This window comes from Gopherus evgoodei, chromosome 8 (assembly GCF_007399415.2).
Source record: "Gopherus evgoodei ecotype Sinaloan lineage chromosome 8, rGopEvg1_v1.p, whole genome shotgun sequence".
NCBI classification, from domain to species: Eukaryota; Metazoa; Chordata; order Testudines; family Testudinidae; genus Gopherus; species Gopherus evgoodei.
The window spans coordinates 22,468,040-22,482,620 of NC_044329.1; the positions used below are offsets into that span (position 1 = coordinate 22,468,040).

The 14,581-nt window shown below is 49.0% G+C and overlaps 1 protein-coding gene across 2 annotated transcripts in view; it reads left to right on the forward strand.

The window, feature by feature from the left end:
- Positions 1 to 756: 756 nt before the first annotated feature.
- PPARGC1B (PPARG coactivator 1 beta) overlaps positions 757 to 14,581 on the forward strand; it is a 95,238-nt gene continuing 81,413 nt past the window's right edge. For both annotated transcript variants that reach the window (XM_030573294.1, XM_030573295.1), the window contains exon 1: positions 757 to 864. In XM_030573294.1, coding sequence (XP_030429154.1) covers positions 781 to 864 — 84 coding nt within the window. In that variant the 5' untranslated portion in view covers positions 757 to 780. The remainder of the gene's footprint in view (positions 865 to 14,581) is intronic.

The window sequence follows — 14,581 nt, forward strand, 5'->3', positions numbered from 1 at the left end:
GTTTTGCCCCCTGCCCTGGGAGAGCTGTTCTGAGTGTCCTTCAACCCAGAACCCCAAAGGTGCTATCCTGCACTCCTTGGGGAAGAGAGGCACTATGGGGCTCAGTATCTGAAAGGGGGATCTTTTCGGGGGTGGGGGGGCGAGGCTGGTTCCTTTGGGGATGCTCTTGAGGAAGGGATGCTCCTTTGGGGGACTGCTCTCAGGGGAAGCTGTCGGGGATGGGCCTGCAGCCTTGGGAGTGGCTCTCAGGGGGGGACCTATTCCCGCGGGGGAGGCTATCCAGTGGGGAAGGTCCTTTGGCTGAACCATTGCCAACCCTCCAGGATTGTTCTGGAGTCTCCAGGAATTAAAGATTAAGCTTTATTTAAAGACATCACGCGACAAACCCTCCAGGAATAAGTCCAAGCAGAGAGAGAGTGTATGTGTGTGCGTGTGTGTGTTGTTTTTTTTGTTTGTTTCTTTTGCTCCTTGGGGCAGGCTTGGGGTGGGGCCCTGCCCCTTTGGGGACGCAGAGAACAGGAACAGGCCAGGAACCTCCGGACAGCGACCCAAAGCGGACCAGGACCCGGCCCCTTCCCGGGCTCCGATGCAGCTGGCTGGGCCGTTCCCACAGGCGGGCCGGCTTAGATCCCCTCCTCCCCGCCCGGCCGGCTTCTGCAGCCGGCCGGCTCGTGGCTCCTCCCAGCAGAGCGCCCCGGCTCCGCCCCGCCGGCTTCCCGGCGCTCTAGGCTCGCCGCATGCTTGGTCCGCCGCTGCCGGAGCCTGAGCCGGAGCTGGAAGATGGCGGAGCCGTCGCCAGACTGCAGCGCGCTGCTGGACGAGGAGCTCTCCTCCTTCGTGTTCAGCTATCTCACCGACAGCCAGGTACCGGGGCAGGGAGCCCGGCCCAGGCACCGGGGAGCCGCGGAGCGGGGAGCCCTGCACCCCGTGCACCGAGCCCGGATCCCCCATGCGCCGCGGAGCTCTGCACCCCATGCACCGGGAACAGGGGAGCTGCGAAGTGCAGGGAACCCGGATCCCCCATGCACCGGAGGCAGGGAGACTTGATGCCTGTGCTCCAGACAGAGGCAAATCTGGGGGTGCAAAGCCCCTGCTCCCCCTCATGCACTGAGGACCAGGGAGTCTGGGGTGCAGAAACACCGGTTTCTCCATGTACCAAAGATGGGGCATTCCTGATTCCTCGCATACAGCAGAGGGCGAGAGAAGTCTGCGGGTGCAGGAAACCCTGATTCCGGCCCTACGCCAGGAAGGGGGAGCTTGGGGTGCAGGGACTCGTGATCCCTCCATGCACCAGGCAGGCAGAGGGGGATCTAGCGGGCTGCACGCTGCTGCTGCAGTCCCAGTGGGAGAAGCATGGGAGGCTGCAGTCGGCAGCCCTGACTGACGGGGGTGCGCGTGCAAAGCCCCCCGCGCAGCAGTGGGGGATTTGGCACCGAGGAGGCTGCTACGTTGGGCTCCCAAGGAGGCTCAAGCCCTTATTCGGGGGAAAGCTCGCTGCGCCCGAGCACTTTCAGCACCACTCACACGTGGACTCCTGGGTGCTGCTGCCAGGCACCTTCCCCATGCATAGCAGCCCGGCGGGGCTGCACACAGGGGGGTGAGGGGGGACGACGATTAAGGCACAAGGGCCCTGCTAGGGCTCAATCAATCCGTCTTTGCAGGGTTATTGTGTGTGATGGGACTAGGGGGAGTGTTGTGGGAGGGGGACCGTCTGAGGAAGTGCAATTGTTGGGGGAGGGGGTGACAGCGCCTGGGGAGGGTCCGGTTGTGGGAGGAAGTGATAGTTGTGTGCTGGGGGGGTAATGATGGGAAGGAACAGTCTAGTCGCAGTGGTTCTCAAACTTTTGAATTGGTGACCCCTTTCACACAGCAAGCCCCTCTGTGTGACCCCCTCCCCACCTTGTACATTAAAAACACTTTTTTTAAAATATTTGACAGTATTATAAATGCTGGAGGTGAAGCAGGGTTTGTGGGTGGAGGCTGATAGCTTGCGACCCCCTGCGTAATAACCTCACGACTCCCTGAGTGGTCACAACCCCCAGTTTGAGAACCCGTGTGGATGCAGAGTTCCTTAAAGTTTTCAGGCTAATGTATTAATTTCTGCTCACCCCCATCTTCCAATGTGTTTCCTTTTTTCTTCTTCAGACAAGTGGGTGAAAGAAGGTGGGGGAGGAGGGAGTGAGAGGGGAATTGGTTGTTGCCTGGGTTGGCTTCTCCCATCCCAACAAACAGCCTGGCCTGAATGCTAGGGCTGGTGTTTGGTAGATGGATTAACCGTTGTGTTGCCCCTGCTTGTTACTCCAGAGATATAGTGGTGATGGGGGCAGATAAGAATTAGACTGTGCGAGTGAGTCATGCCATGTGTCAGTTACATGTATGCAGGCTGAGATCTGGGGGATGGAGTGAGAGGGGTCTTACTGTTTTAAATAAGCAACTTAAAAATCTGGATCAGCTCTTTTTTGGATAGAGCTGGATATTAAAATCAGATTAAGTCTCCTTGGCAGCTTCTGCATGATCACGAGAGGGTGCGTGCTAGATATATCAGAGGGCTGCATGCTTTTCCATTTTGGGGGGTGGCGGAAAGGGGCTAAACAATAAACTCTGCAATAGCTGAAACCATGACTGATCTGGAGCATGATCACACATTTTGCAGCTAGATTTATGTGCCCAGAGCCTCTTGCAAATGGAAAGAGTTTTCTATAGTTACTTATACCCCCCAGCTTCAACACACCCTCAGTCTCATAACCGCAGATTACAAAACAGCTTTGATTGTGGATCTGCCACATAAATGCTAGCCCTTCTTCTCTCACTGGTTTATTTGTTTTAACTGCAGGAGCTGGGGAAGAACTGCTGTTTGGATTCATAACAAATAAGAGTTGAAGACTTAGTAAATCTCATTTGTCCCCGGTGCTTGTGCCAGACAGAACTAGGCAGGTCTTGCCACAAGCTAGATTGATGTGGTCTCTGTGCCTCCTGAAGCAGACACCGGCACTGGAGATTTCCAGTTTAGCATGGGATATTGGCAGTGGGTATGTGTGTGTGGCAACTTTCATTATTAACTGCAAGCTGCTGACAGTTTGATTACAAATGAAGGGTCAGAAAAGGTGAGAAGTGGGGAGAGGACATTTTACAAACAGAGTTTGTATTTTCTGGTTGGAAGGATTTATTATTACCAGAGAATTAGTGACGAGGAAACACGGGAGAATATGAGATTGTATAGATAGATGTCATTCTACAAAAACAAAGTATTTCAGAAAGGTTACAATCTGTAAAAGTCTGGTTGGTCTCTATGCAGGTGAAAGGTCTTGGGTATGATACCCAGTAATAAAATGCATCTTTTCTGCATGTTTAACATGAAATAAATAATGATATTATATGCTGTGCATGCACTTTGACAGCTGAAGTTTCTGCATTTTAAATTTCAATCTAAAAATGTTATTCCAATAAGAACCTTCCCCCCTTCTTTCTTACATCACGATGCAGACATTTTTGAGAGTTTGTATGTTTGCTGCAACACCACCCTATCGTGAACATTTTCTGCAAAGTTTGGAACTGTGAAATGGCATGTAATGAAATAAGAGTGTTTTTCCATGACATTTCTTGAAATATTTGCTGAGTTAGCATCTCTGTCTCACATTATTTATATATATATATATATATATATATATATATATATATATATATATATATATATATATATATATATATATATATATATATATATATACACCTCTACCCCAATATAACACGACCCAATATGACACAAATTGGGATATAACACGGTAAAGCAGCGCTCAGGAAGGAGGAGGGCGGCTGCGTGTGTGTGTGTGTGTGTGTGTGTATGCACCATACACGGTAGTTTAGTAGTAGCATTATGTACATGTCATCTGTTGTGTGTGTAATGTTAACAGCAGCAAATAGATCTTTGCAGACTGCGCAGGTTTCCTCAGAAGTGTTGTGCAGTCTGTGTTGGTTATAGGGTATGTATGGAAAGTGCTTTTGTTAATTTCATTTCACTTCTCTCCCCCCACGTGTGTAGAAGGGTTAAAGTCCCAGCATGTGATTTGTATGCATTTGTCTGAGAAATGATTGAAGTTGTAAGTGTGTGTTGTGCTTGTACCTTAACCTCTGATGAAACTGCAGTGAAGGCTCCAGTCACATGCTTTGCTTATAACTATAAACGGGAGGCGGTTCCTAGGCTCGCCTCTGACGTCTCTCCCCATTACTATTGTACTAGCCTGTGCTTACAACTGGCTTACTGAGTTCTCAATGAAGCCTAAAAGCTGCTCCTGCAAAGTCCCCTGTGTTCTAGCACAGGATCAGATTATCCAAAGAGGCTGAAATGTCAGGACACCATGAGATCATGCATATTTTCCGTTTCCTTCATGGAAATCCAGAAGAACTTCAGCTCACCTGCATCATCCCCCCCTTTTCCTTTCTTTTGCAGCAGTATTGCAGAAATTCACAACAAGGTGCTCAAAAGCAGTAGATAATTAGTGGCCCAGACCAGCTAAACAGACAAAATCCCTGAGAGGCGCAGTGCAAGTTTAACATGGTTATTTGCATCAGTCTCTTAATTATTCAGGATTGCACTGAGGGTGCATGCTAACCTCTATTTACATATGGAAGGCAATGATGATTCTCATGATAACTGCATTGCTACTGAAAGGGAATAAAGGATTTTCTTTTTATGTTTTACTTTTCTTACCAAAATGGACTTATTTTGCAAGTGACCTGAAACGTATGATTTATAGGCCAACTTAATGCATTCTGTGCTGCTCTTGTCATCTTAAAAGGATAAAGACAATTGGAGCTAATTTATCGAGGGTATCAAGTGTTGGAAGGGACCAGGCATGGTGGACATTACCAACGGTACCAGTCGGGTTATGGAATCTTTTCTGATTCTCTGGAATAACGAGGCTCAGTCTGACTTTTCCATTTTTGACTTGTTTAAAAATCAGCACAGGAATAAATAACACAGGCTGCTGCCTGGAGCTGTTTCAAAATCACATGGACTGAAATACTATTCCCTATTTAGCTTCTCTGCACGCTGTTAACAGCTTAATTCATTAATGGGTGCATAAGCACTTTGAGGTCCTCAGTTGAAAAGCGTATAGCAAGTTAATCATTATTGTTAATCATTAAGCAGTTCTCTAGATCAGTGCCTTACTCCAGCTATTTCTCATAGCTTGAACCCATGTTCTGCTTCTTATCTGTTCCTCTTCTCAGTCTTGCTCAATAGCTGTTTATCAAAGCTTTTTGTCTTGAGGCCTGGAATAATTAGGTGAAGCCAAAGATGACCCTTCTTTGCACTTGTGTCAAGTATATGTTTTGTTGGACTGCATGGAGGTATGTTCCTTTGTAGTGTGAGTCAGTGAAAAGAGGTGGGAAGAAGGGTCTGAGAATAGTAACCATGTGCAAGTCTAGAGAAGTGTTGAGGTTATTACTGAATCTGAGTTTATTGAAGTGCAGACTGATTCCTCCAAAGCAGAACACAGACATTTTGGTGAGGTGGCCACTGCTTGGAGTTGCAGCAGCAGCTTATATCACAGCGCTGAATGTGAAAAATCCAGAGTACAGCTTGCTGCTGAATTTGTCATTTTCAGTGATGAGATACTAACTGCAAAGGAGCAGAGGCAGAGAATTCCCACTGGCAGTTCCGCTGGGTGTGCTGGAGACTTGTCCCTTTTCAGAACCTATGCACAGATCAGCCCATTTTCAAGCCTTGCATTTCTGGCAATTTGCCCCTGTGTTTACTGTCCATAGTAGGAATCCACTGGTTGCATCCTGGTGTGGGTTCTGGGTTTAGTCTATGTTGTACCAGCACATTCCTTTCCTTGTTTCATCCTGTGATTCAAAGGCATCTACCCCACAGGTGAATAATTAAGGTCTTAACCTGCTGCCTCTATCAAAGGAAGCTTCTATTCCACATCATAGGTGCTGGAACTAGGAGTCCTGGGGGTGCTGCCACACCCTCTTGCTTGAAGTGATTTCCATTATATACAGGGTTTACAGTTTGGTTCAGTGGTTCTCATCGGCACTCCCACTATAAAAATTGTTCCAGCATGCCAGCCCACATTAACTTTTCCAGTGTCAAAAGCCTCTTTATAGTAAGAAATTCTACTTCCTCTAGGATCAGAGGAGTAGCTGTGTTAGTCTGGATCTGTAAAAGCAGCACAGAGTCCTGTGGCACCTTATAGACTAACAGATGTATTGGTGCATGAGCTTTCATGGGTGAATACCCACTTCATCCAGCAAAGTGGGTGTTCCCCACGAAAGCTCATGCGCCAATACGTCTGTTAGTGTGTAAAGTGCCACAGGACTCTGTGCTGCTTTTATTTCCTCTAGGGTTTCATTCAACAACCTGATGGTGTAAACATGCACTGACACCATTCCCCCCCCCCCATAACTCGCCACTGTCCCAGCTGATTTCCAAAAGAACCTCTTCTTCTTCCCCTTAAGGAGCCTGGCTTTAAACCGCTGAGCCTCAGACCTGACATTGCTGTGTTGTTGAGTTGCATGATAGCACTGTAAAGCATAGTCTCTGCCATGCACCTGTTCCCCTTTCCTTGGCCCAGTGGGTGACTCCTGCTAATTGGAGGATGAGACTGGAAGCAAGTTGCTGTGCCTTTTATGTGACTGTTTTACTGTCTAGCAGACATCCAGCTTTTGTGTTCCTCACAATGGAGACATTGAGGTTTCATACATTGCCCTTTGGTTTCCTTCAGTTAAATTAGGGACTGGCCCAGGAGCATTCTGTCATGTGACAGTTTGGCGTTCACGTTCCAGTCTGGCAGAGACAGAAGGCAGGGAAGGAGCATTCCTGGACACTTAACAGTGACCTTCTTCTGGCCAACACACAGATTAGGATTAATGGGCTCACCAGTGAGCAGGATTCACCCCACCTTGGCTGGAGGGAGGGTGGCTCTGTCATGAGGGCATTATGACTTGTGTTGGTGAAATGGGGAAATTGCAGAAGACCCTGATCTTCAGCAGGACCTCTAGAGTGTATTGTTTCTGCTTCACTCAGTAAACCAAAATAGATGCTCATTTGGCTTTCCTCTCTGCTCTGGACGAGTCTTCAACGAACATAAAGAACTGAAAGTAACTCAGAGTCCCATGGTCCTTTAGAAGACAAGAGTGCAGGAGCTCTGATGCTTTGTGCGCAAGGTGCCACTGAGGTTAAACTTGTATTTGCACCACGGTATCACTTTCAGGTTGTGAATTTAGTGCCAGATTGATAGCCCTGGAGGCCGAATCGCTCTGTTCACCACAGAGCAGGTACAACAGCAGGGCACACGTTCCCTGGAAGAACTGCCATTAGGGTTGAGACCATAGCTCGTGCAGTTCTTGGCTTCTCTCTGAGACTGCCAACCAAGGAGCCAGAGGTGATGAGATATGGATGCCTGTCTACAGAAATCCACCAGACTCCTTTCATATGTTCTACAGAACAAGCCTCTGTCGATAAATATTTTTGGTCAGAGGAATCCACTTTTCAGCTTCCACTTCCATGGCATGGCTGTGCTCTATGGCAACATTGTAAGGCTTATGTTTCTCATGGTGGTTTGGCAGAATAAAGTGATTTAACAGAGAGATTGCTTCTAAACCCTGCAAACTGCCTAATGGTCAGTGAGCCAGACTTGGAGCTGACTTTTTGAACAGCATATGGCACACAACCCTGGCAACACAACACATTTCTCCTTGGCTTCAGAGTACTCAATGGAGCGTGTAATGCCTGTTCCGCAGAGTTGTGTTTTGGATGGGGCGCTGCTTCTGGTATTGAGGAGAAGGTCCCTAAAATGGTGTCTGGTGAACCAGGTTCTGTGGTCTCAGCAACCATATTGCAAATGGCGTTATAGTCACTACACTTTTCCTTGCAAGGGTAAATGAATAGGAAGCACATTCCCCATCTCCTTGCCCAGGCGGCATGCTAGACAAATACCAGGTTGTAGAGACTTAGAAGAGAAAGAAATTTTAAAAAAATTGCTGAAGTTGTAGTGATAAAGAGCACTGACAAGCTAAAGTTAATGGGCCAAATCATCAGCTGGTGTAAACTGGCCTAGATTCATTGCAGTTGTGCCCATTAGCACCACCTTCGGATGTGATGCCGGATATTGCCTGAGCTTGTTACTATGTACTGGTAGGCTGGTTTGCTTTTCCACATTTCTCTCAGCCTGGACTACGAAAGGACACAAATTACTATTTGTTTATTGTTTGTGTTGCGGTACCATCCAGGATGTGGCAGGCATTTTACGCATGTACTCCCACCCGTATATCTATATCACCTTGTCCTGCAAGTGCTTATGGTCTTGTCGGCTCCGCTCTTGCTCCTTGTCCATTTCACTTTGGGGCTCTCATGCGCCAGGTTACAGTGATTTAAAAGCAACAGCTTATTTACCTTAGGGTTGAAAAAGGGAAATCAAACTCTGCAAACATTCCTGTTGGCCTTAGTTTCTGTAGAAGCTGAACAGGGTCAGGGCTTCCCCCCCCTCCCCTGTGCTTGCTTCAGAATACCAGCATGTATGCAAGCAGCTGTGGGAGCATGAACTTGGTCATAGCCCCGGGGCCAGGTGTGCTGGGTGGACCATCACCTTCCACTGTGGCTAGCACTTGGTTAGCATTTACCCTGGATCCTGGGTGGTAGTGCTAGGGTGCGGCTTGGCAGAGCTTCATTTATCCTCTCCCTGTTCGTTCCCCCTTGCCCCAAGATGGGGCAGAAGTTTGCCGTTAGCCCCTCTTTTGTGCTTTCCACCTTCAAAATGCTGCGGCATTATAACCCAAGTGGCAGATCACTGCTTTGTGTGGAGGGGGTGGCAAGTCCACGTTTGAGATATGGAGTGAATGAAGGAGCAGTAAGAGACAGGGATTGCTGGCGCATCTCAGCAGCTCTTTGTGTCCCTTTCCATGTCTCCGGATTCCCCTCCCAGGCAGTGAGAGCCAGAATCTTTCCCAGCCTTGGGAAGGGAAGCTAGAGTGGTTGAACATGACGCAAATTTCCCTTCACACGTGGAACAAGAGGCCCCTTGCTAATGCTGTGTGGAGCAGCAGAGAGGTAGAGGAGTCCCAGACGGCTGAGGCTTCTCATCTCCCATCATAATGTAAGTGGGAGAGACTCTGGGGCATTGGGAACACTGATGTGATGCTTCCCCTGTGTTCCTCCTGGGACCCAACGACACATTCTTTACACAGCTGTTTTCCTTTGCTGCTGAGGGGAGCAATAAAAGGCAGCTTAGGATGAAAGCAGTGCCTCCAGCTCTTGCAATAAAATCATTGTGGGGAATTATATTTTGATTAGACGGTCTTGCTAGATTCTCTCTCTGTCTTGCTCCTAAGCTGTGAACTTGCTCCCAGCAGCAGTACTGAGCATGCTGGAAGAAAAAGCCCCTTTTTGGTGAGACAGCCCTTGCTGGTCAGACAGCTCAGTTCTTGTTTCAGTTTGTGGAGTTCATTGCTGCTGCAGCTTCCACATTTGTTATTCAGAAAGAGCTGCAGGTAACCTATTCACCAGGCTAAGAGCCACCTACACCTCCCCTGAGGAACCCTAGTTTTCCTGCAGTTCAAGGGCAAGGAAATCCTGAAGTTGACAGGACTCTCCAGGGGCCCAGAATACCCTCGTCAAACCGCAAGATCTGGGGTCCCCATGTATATGAAGCTGGTGTGGTCAGAGCAGTGTGCAGAGGAACACCATTGCTGAGATACATGCACACACCAGGAAGCCTATCACCATCTAGTCAGATTTCTTTTCAGTCCTTGTAGGGTAGAGTTTGCAAGTTGTCTGAGTATAACCTCCTGCTTCTCTCAGTCTGGGCCTGTTTCTGTTTTCACTTCTTCTGGCGTAAATGAGGCGTAACTCCATTAAAGTCAATGGAGCTACATGGGTTAAGTGAGCTCAGGATCAGACCTTCCGTGAGTTGCTGTTGGGAAGAGGAAGTGTTGCTTGCTGCTGTTGCAGCTGGGCGGTTTTTTAACCTAATTGAGTGCTTGGTGGTAGAAATTAGCTGTCATGTTTGCATTATGAAAGTGAAAATGTAGCACTGAAATGTTGCGATAGATACTGCAGAGACAGGATGCCGTAGTGACTGTGCTTTTTGCTTGCACAGGAAAGAATATCCAGGCCAGTATAATTGTCCATTACTGGACCGGCTGGATTGATTTCGAGCAAACAGTGATTATGATTTTGTCTAGCGTGGTTGTTACGTATACAGTAAGGTAACAGTAATAATGAGGGTATATGGTATCCAACCCCTATGACGCCCACTGAAGGCAAGTGCCGAGGGAGCCTGGGTTTTACATCTCCTCAGAAAGATGGTGCTTCTCCTAGGATCAAGAAAGAGCATTTCGAGATGGACCCTGTAAACTCAGTAGGCTGCCTCTTTATTGAAGACAGCACTGCAATTTGCTCCATGTTATGCAAAGGAGATGTGGTCCTTTGGCTTTGGGCAAGTTGCCAGTGAAGCCCTAACTTGGGCAATGTGAGCGTCCTAAGTACATGCATCGGCAAAGCAATGGAAAATGTGCCATCTCCTTAAGGCAATGGTGTTACCCTTCAACTAGGAAACCCGCTACTGAGAGCAACATCTTTAGCCCTGGTTAATCATTTCAGTCTCTGTGCCCTGCCTGGCCATCCTGGTGCCTATCATCACTTCCTCAGGGAACTCTCAGGCCACATCCACAGCAGGGAAGAGGGATTGCATACTGACTTGTGCTCTACCAATTGACAGTGCTGACAGAGCCCTTTCCTGCTGCATGAATGCTCTTCACCTGGCATCCAGTGAGGCTTCGGTGAACTTTATTCCAGTCTGTTCTCCCTGTTCTCTGAATTCCTGGGAATTGAACAAGCTGGACACTAACAGGCTGAGTTCTCCTTGTTTAAAGAGCATGGATGTGACTTTCATAATCCTTTGCTTTTAAGCTGATTAAGCTTTGCATTGAATTTCCTATTTAATTTTACTTTAAAAATGTATTGGCCACTCATGAACCATTGGCTCCCTTTAAACTATAGCTAGTTAGTTGCTTTCCTTTCCCAACCATCCTAGAGCTGACTAAGGGACAGCTCTAACAATTCCCTCCAATGGAGCTTTGTGTCATGCAGGAGGAATATGATCAAGTGGCCTACAGTTTAAATTAGACCCAACATCTAGACCAGGGATTGGCAACCTTTGTCACACGGCTCGCTAGGGTAAGCCCCCTGGCTGGCCGGGCCGGTTTGTTTACTTGCCACGCCCACAGTTTCAGACGATCGCAGCTCCCACTGGCCATGGTTCGCCGTCCCAGGCCAGTGGTGGCTGTGGGAAGTGGCATGGGCCGAGGGATGTGCTGGCCGTCGCTTCCCACAGCCCCCATTGACCAGGAGCAGCAAACCGTGGCCAGTGGGAGCCGCGATCGGCTGGACCTGCGGATGCGGGAGGTAAACAAACCGGCCTCGCCTGCCACGAGCCTTACCCTGGTGGGCCATGTGCCAAAGGTTGCCGATCCCTGATCTAGACTGTTCTTGCATGAAGCATAAATGCTCCCATAATTTTTTTTTACTAATATCTCAGTGACGACTTTTTCACGGGATTTTTAAATCTTCCACTTGGCTCTTTCATGACAACTGAGAGGTAAAACTGCCTAGTCTTGTTCCACAGGGCCCATTCAGGGGCCGAGGCCTCAGTGCTCAGTGCTGTACAAACATGGAGTGAAGCGACTGCCCTGCACTACAGAGCTTACTGTTGAAGTTGGTGACAAGAAGCAGCAGGTGCATGAGAGAAACTAATGCGTTTGCTCTCTGTTCCTCCATTGCATCCATATTAAAGGGGCAGCTGAGTGAAACTAGAGGCCCAGGAAAGAAGCTGCAATGTTTATCACCAGACTGAGTGCTGTGAGGGAAGCCATGGGGTGAGTATGAGCTGGGAAGATCTGATCTGGAGAGCTTATATGCTGTCTAGTCTTCCCTGGTGCTCTGAGTGCCTCAGTGTCTCTGTTACCTCCTCCTTATTGATTGTTGCTTTTCTCCATCCATCCTAGTTTATGATGTTTGGGAGCCAAATCTGCAGCCTCCGGCCTGGTTGTTCTTTGTGCTGGTTTTCCAGGTGTGCTTAGTGACACTGGCTCCTCTCTGCACCAGCTGTTATCTGCTCAGCATTTGCTTTGTTTTTCATGGTGTGTCCGTGTGTGTGAATTTAGTGCTGAGGAAAGTGCTCCATTGACAGCCTTGTAGACTGAAGGCGTGTCTTTATTGACCAGAGCAGGTATCATACAGACACTTCCAGTGAAAACTCTCTACACCAGAGGTTGGCAGCCTTTCAGAAGTAGTGTGCCAAGTCTTCATTTATTCACTTTAATTTAACGTTTCTTGTGCCGGTAATGCATTTTAATGTTTTTTAGAAGGTCTCTCTCTATAAGTCTATATATTATTTAACTAAACTATTGTTGTGTTGTAAAATAAACAAGGTTTTCAAAATGTTTAAGAAGCTTCATTTAAAATTAAATTAAAATGTTGATCTTACTCCGCTGGCCTGCTCAGCCCGCTGCTGATTTGGGGTTCTGTTCACCTAGGCCGGCAGCAGGCTGAGCGGGACCTGCAGCTGGGACCTCGGCTGGCAAGGGTCTGGCAGCCAGAACCCCAGACCGGCAGTGATAAACCACTCAAGGGTTCCATCCGCCGGCTCCTGCCAGCCGAGATCCTGGCTGCTGGACCCGCTCAGCCCGTTGCCAGTCTGGGGTCCCGGCCCTGCCCACATACAGTGGGTACCTAGCTTCTCCCTGGTTCTGGCCCATTCTCTTCCTTTCTCTGCGCTGAGCTAAGGGTGGGAGTGCACTGAGCACAGAGCTGGGAGTGAAGGGTCTGGACAGGAGCTAGAATGAGGGAGGGAGCTTAGGGTTGGGGCAGGAGGTTTGGGTGTGGGGCACTTACCTGGGCAGCTCCCATTTAGTCTGAGGGGTGCAGGTGGGTATGTGGGGGGGGGGATGCAGGAGCTCCCATTTGGTGCTCAGGGTGAGGGTGGTAATGTGGGGGGGTGCAAGAGTCAGGATGTGGGGGTGCACAGGATGTGGGGGCTGGGTATGTGAGGGTGTGCAAGAGTCAGGGTAGAGGGCTGGGGGCATGTGAGGGCAGTGCAGGTGTCAGGGCAGGGGGTGAGGGGGCTGGGTATGTGTAGGGGTGCCAGAGTCAGGGCTGGGGTCGTGGGAGGGAGGGGTGAAGGAGCCAAGCAGAGGGCTGGGTGTGTATGAGGGGGTACAGGGCTCAGGACAGGGACCTGGGAGGTGTGCGGGGCTCAGGGCACAGGCCTGAGGTGTGTGCGGGGCTCAGGGCAGAGGGCTGGGTGTGTGTGTGTGGGTTCAGGGCAGGGGGCTGGAGGGGATATGCTTCTATTCCACCCTCCCTTTTCCCAAGGCCCTGCCCCCACTTCTTCTCTGCCTCCGCCGGGAGCAGCGAGCACACTGATTCTGCTCCTTCCCAGTCCCCTCCCTTGCAAGGGCCATCAGCTGATCAGTGAGCAGGGAGGGAGGGACAGAGAGGGGGAGGAGGGGCAGGAACCCAGTACACTATGGGAAGAGGCAGAGAAGCTGGCAGCACCAAGCTTCTGCCCCCTGCCCCTGTGAGGGAGGGCAGAGAAGAGCGGGCAGGGCAGGATTTTTAATGGCGCGCTGCCGCCTGCTGGGACTCTGGCAGGCAGCAGTGTGCCATTAAAAATCGGCTCGCATGCCGTCTTTGGCACATGTGCCATAGGTTGCTGACTCCTGCCCTACACTGTCCCACCAATTTGACTGTAAGCTCCACTGCCCAGAGACCTTAGGTTCCCTATTTGTTTGTAAGGCACCTAGCACACAGTGGGTTTTAAATACATAATGTTGATTAAGAAATGATCAGCATCACCCTGACCTAGAGGAATCTCATCTAGGGCTCAATGGGGAATTCAGTCAGCATGGCCTTCTGTCCTCAAACTGCCAGTCTTGGGATTTGCGCTCTGTCTACAAGGTCCTAGACTGAAACCCACTAAATGCAGAGGACAGCGTGTCTAGGTTAGAACAAAAGATTGGGAGCTTGGAGGCCTGGATCCTGTTCCCCTCTCTGCTACTAGCTTGCTGTGATCAAATGGAAGATCATCTGAAAACACCATGTTATAATATATGCATGTATTTACTTTTTTGGAGGATACTATTGGCCATACTTTCAAAAGAGCTCATATTCCCCATTGGCACCTAAATGAGATGGGAAGATGTTCAGAGGTACTCAGCATCCAGAATCTCAGTACTGAGCTCTTTTGAAAATCATAGGAACACAGAATCATAGAATCCTGGGACTAGAAGGGACCTCGAGAGGTTATTTAGTCTGGTCCCCTGCACTCATGGCAGGACTAAATATTGTCTAGACCATCCCTGACGTGTGTTTGTCAAACCTGCTCTTAAAAATCTCCAATGATGGAGACTCCGCAACCTCCCTAGGCAATTTATTCCAGTACTTAACCATCCTGACAGTTAAGCTTTTTGTAATGCCCAACCTAAATCTCCCTTGCTGCAATTTAAGCCCATTGCTTGTTGTCCTATCCTCAGAGGTTAAGGAGAACAATTTCTCCCACCTCTTTGTAACAAGTTTTTA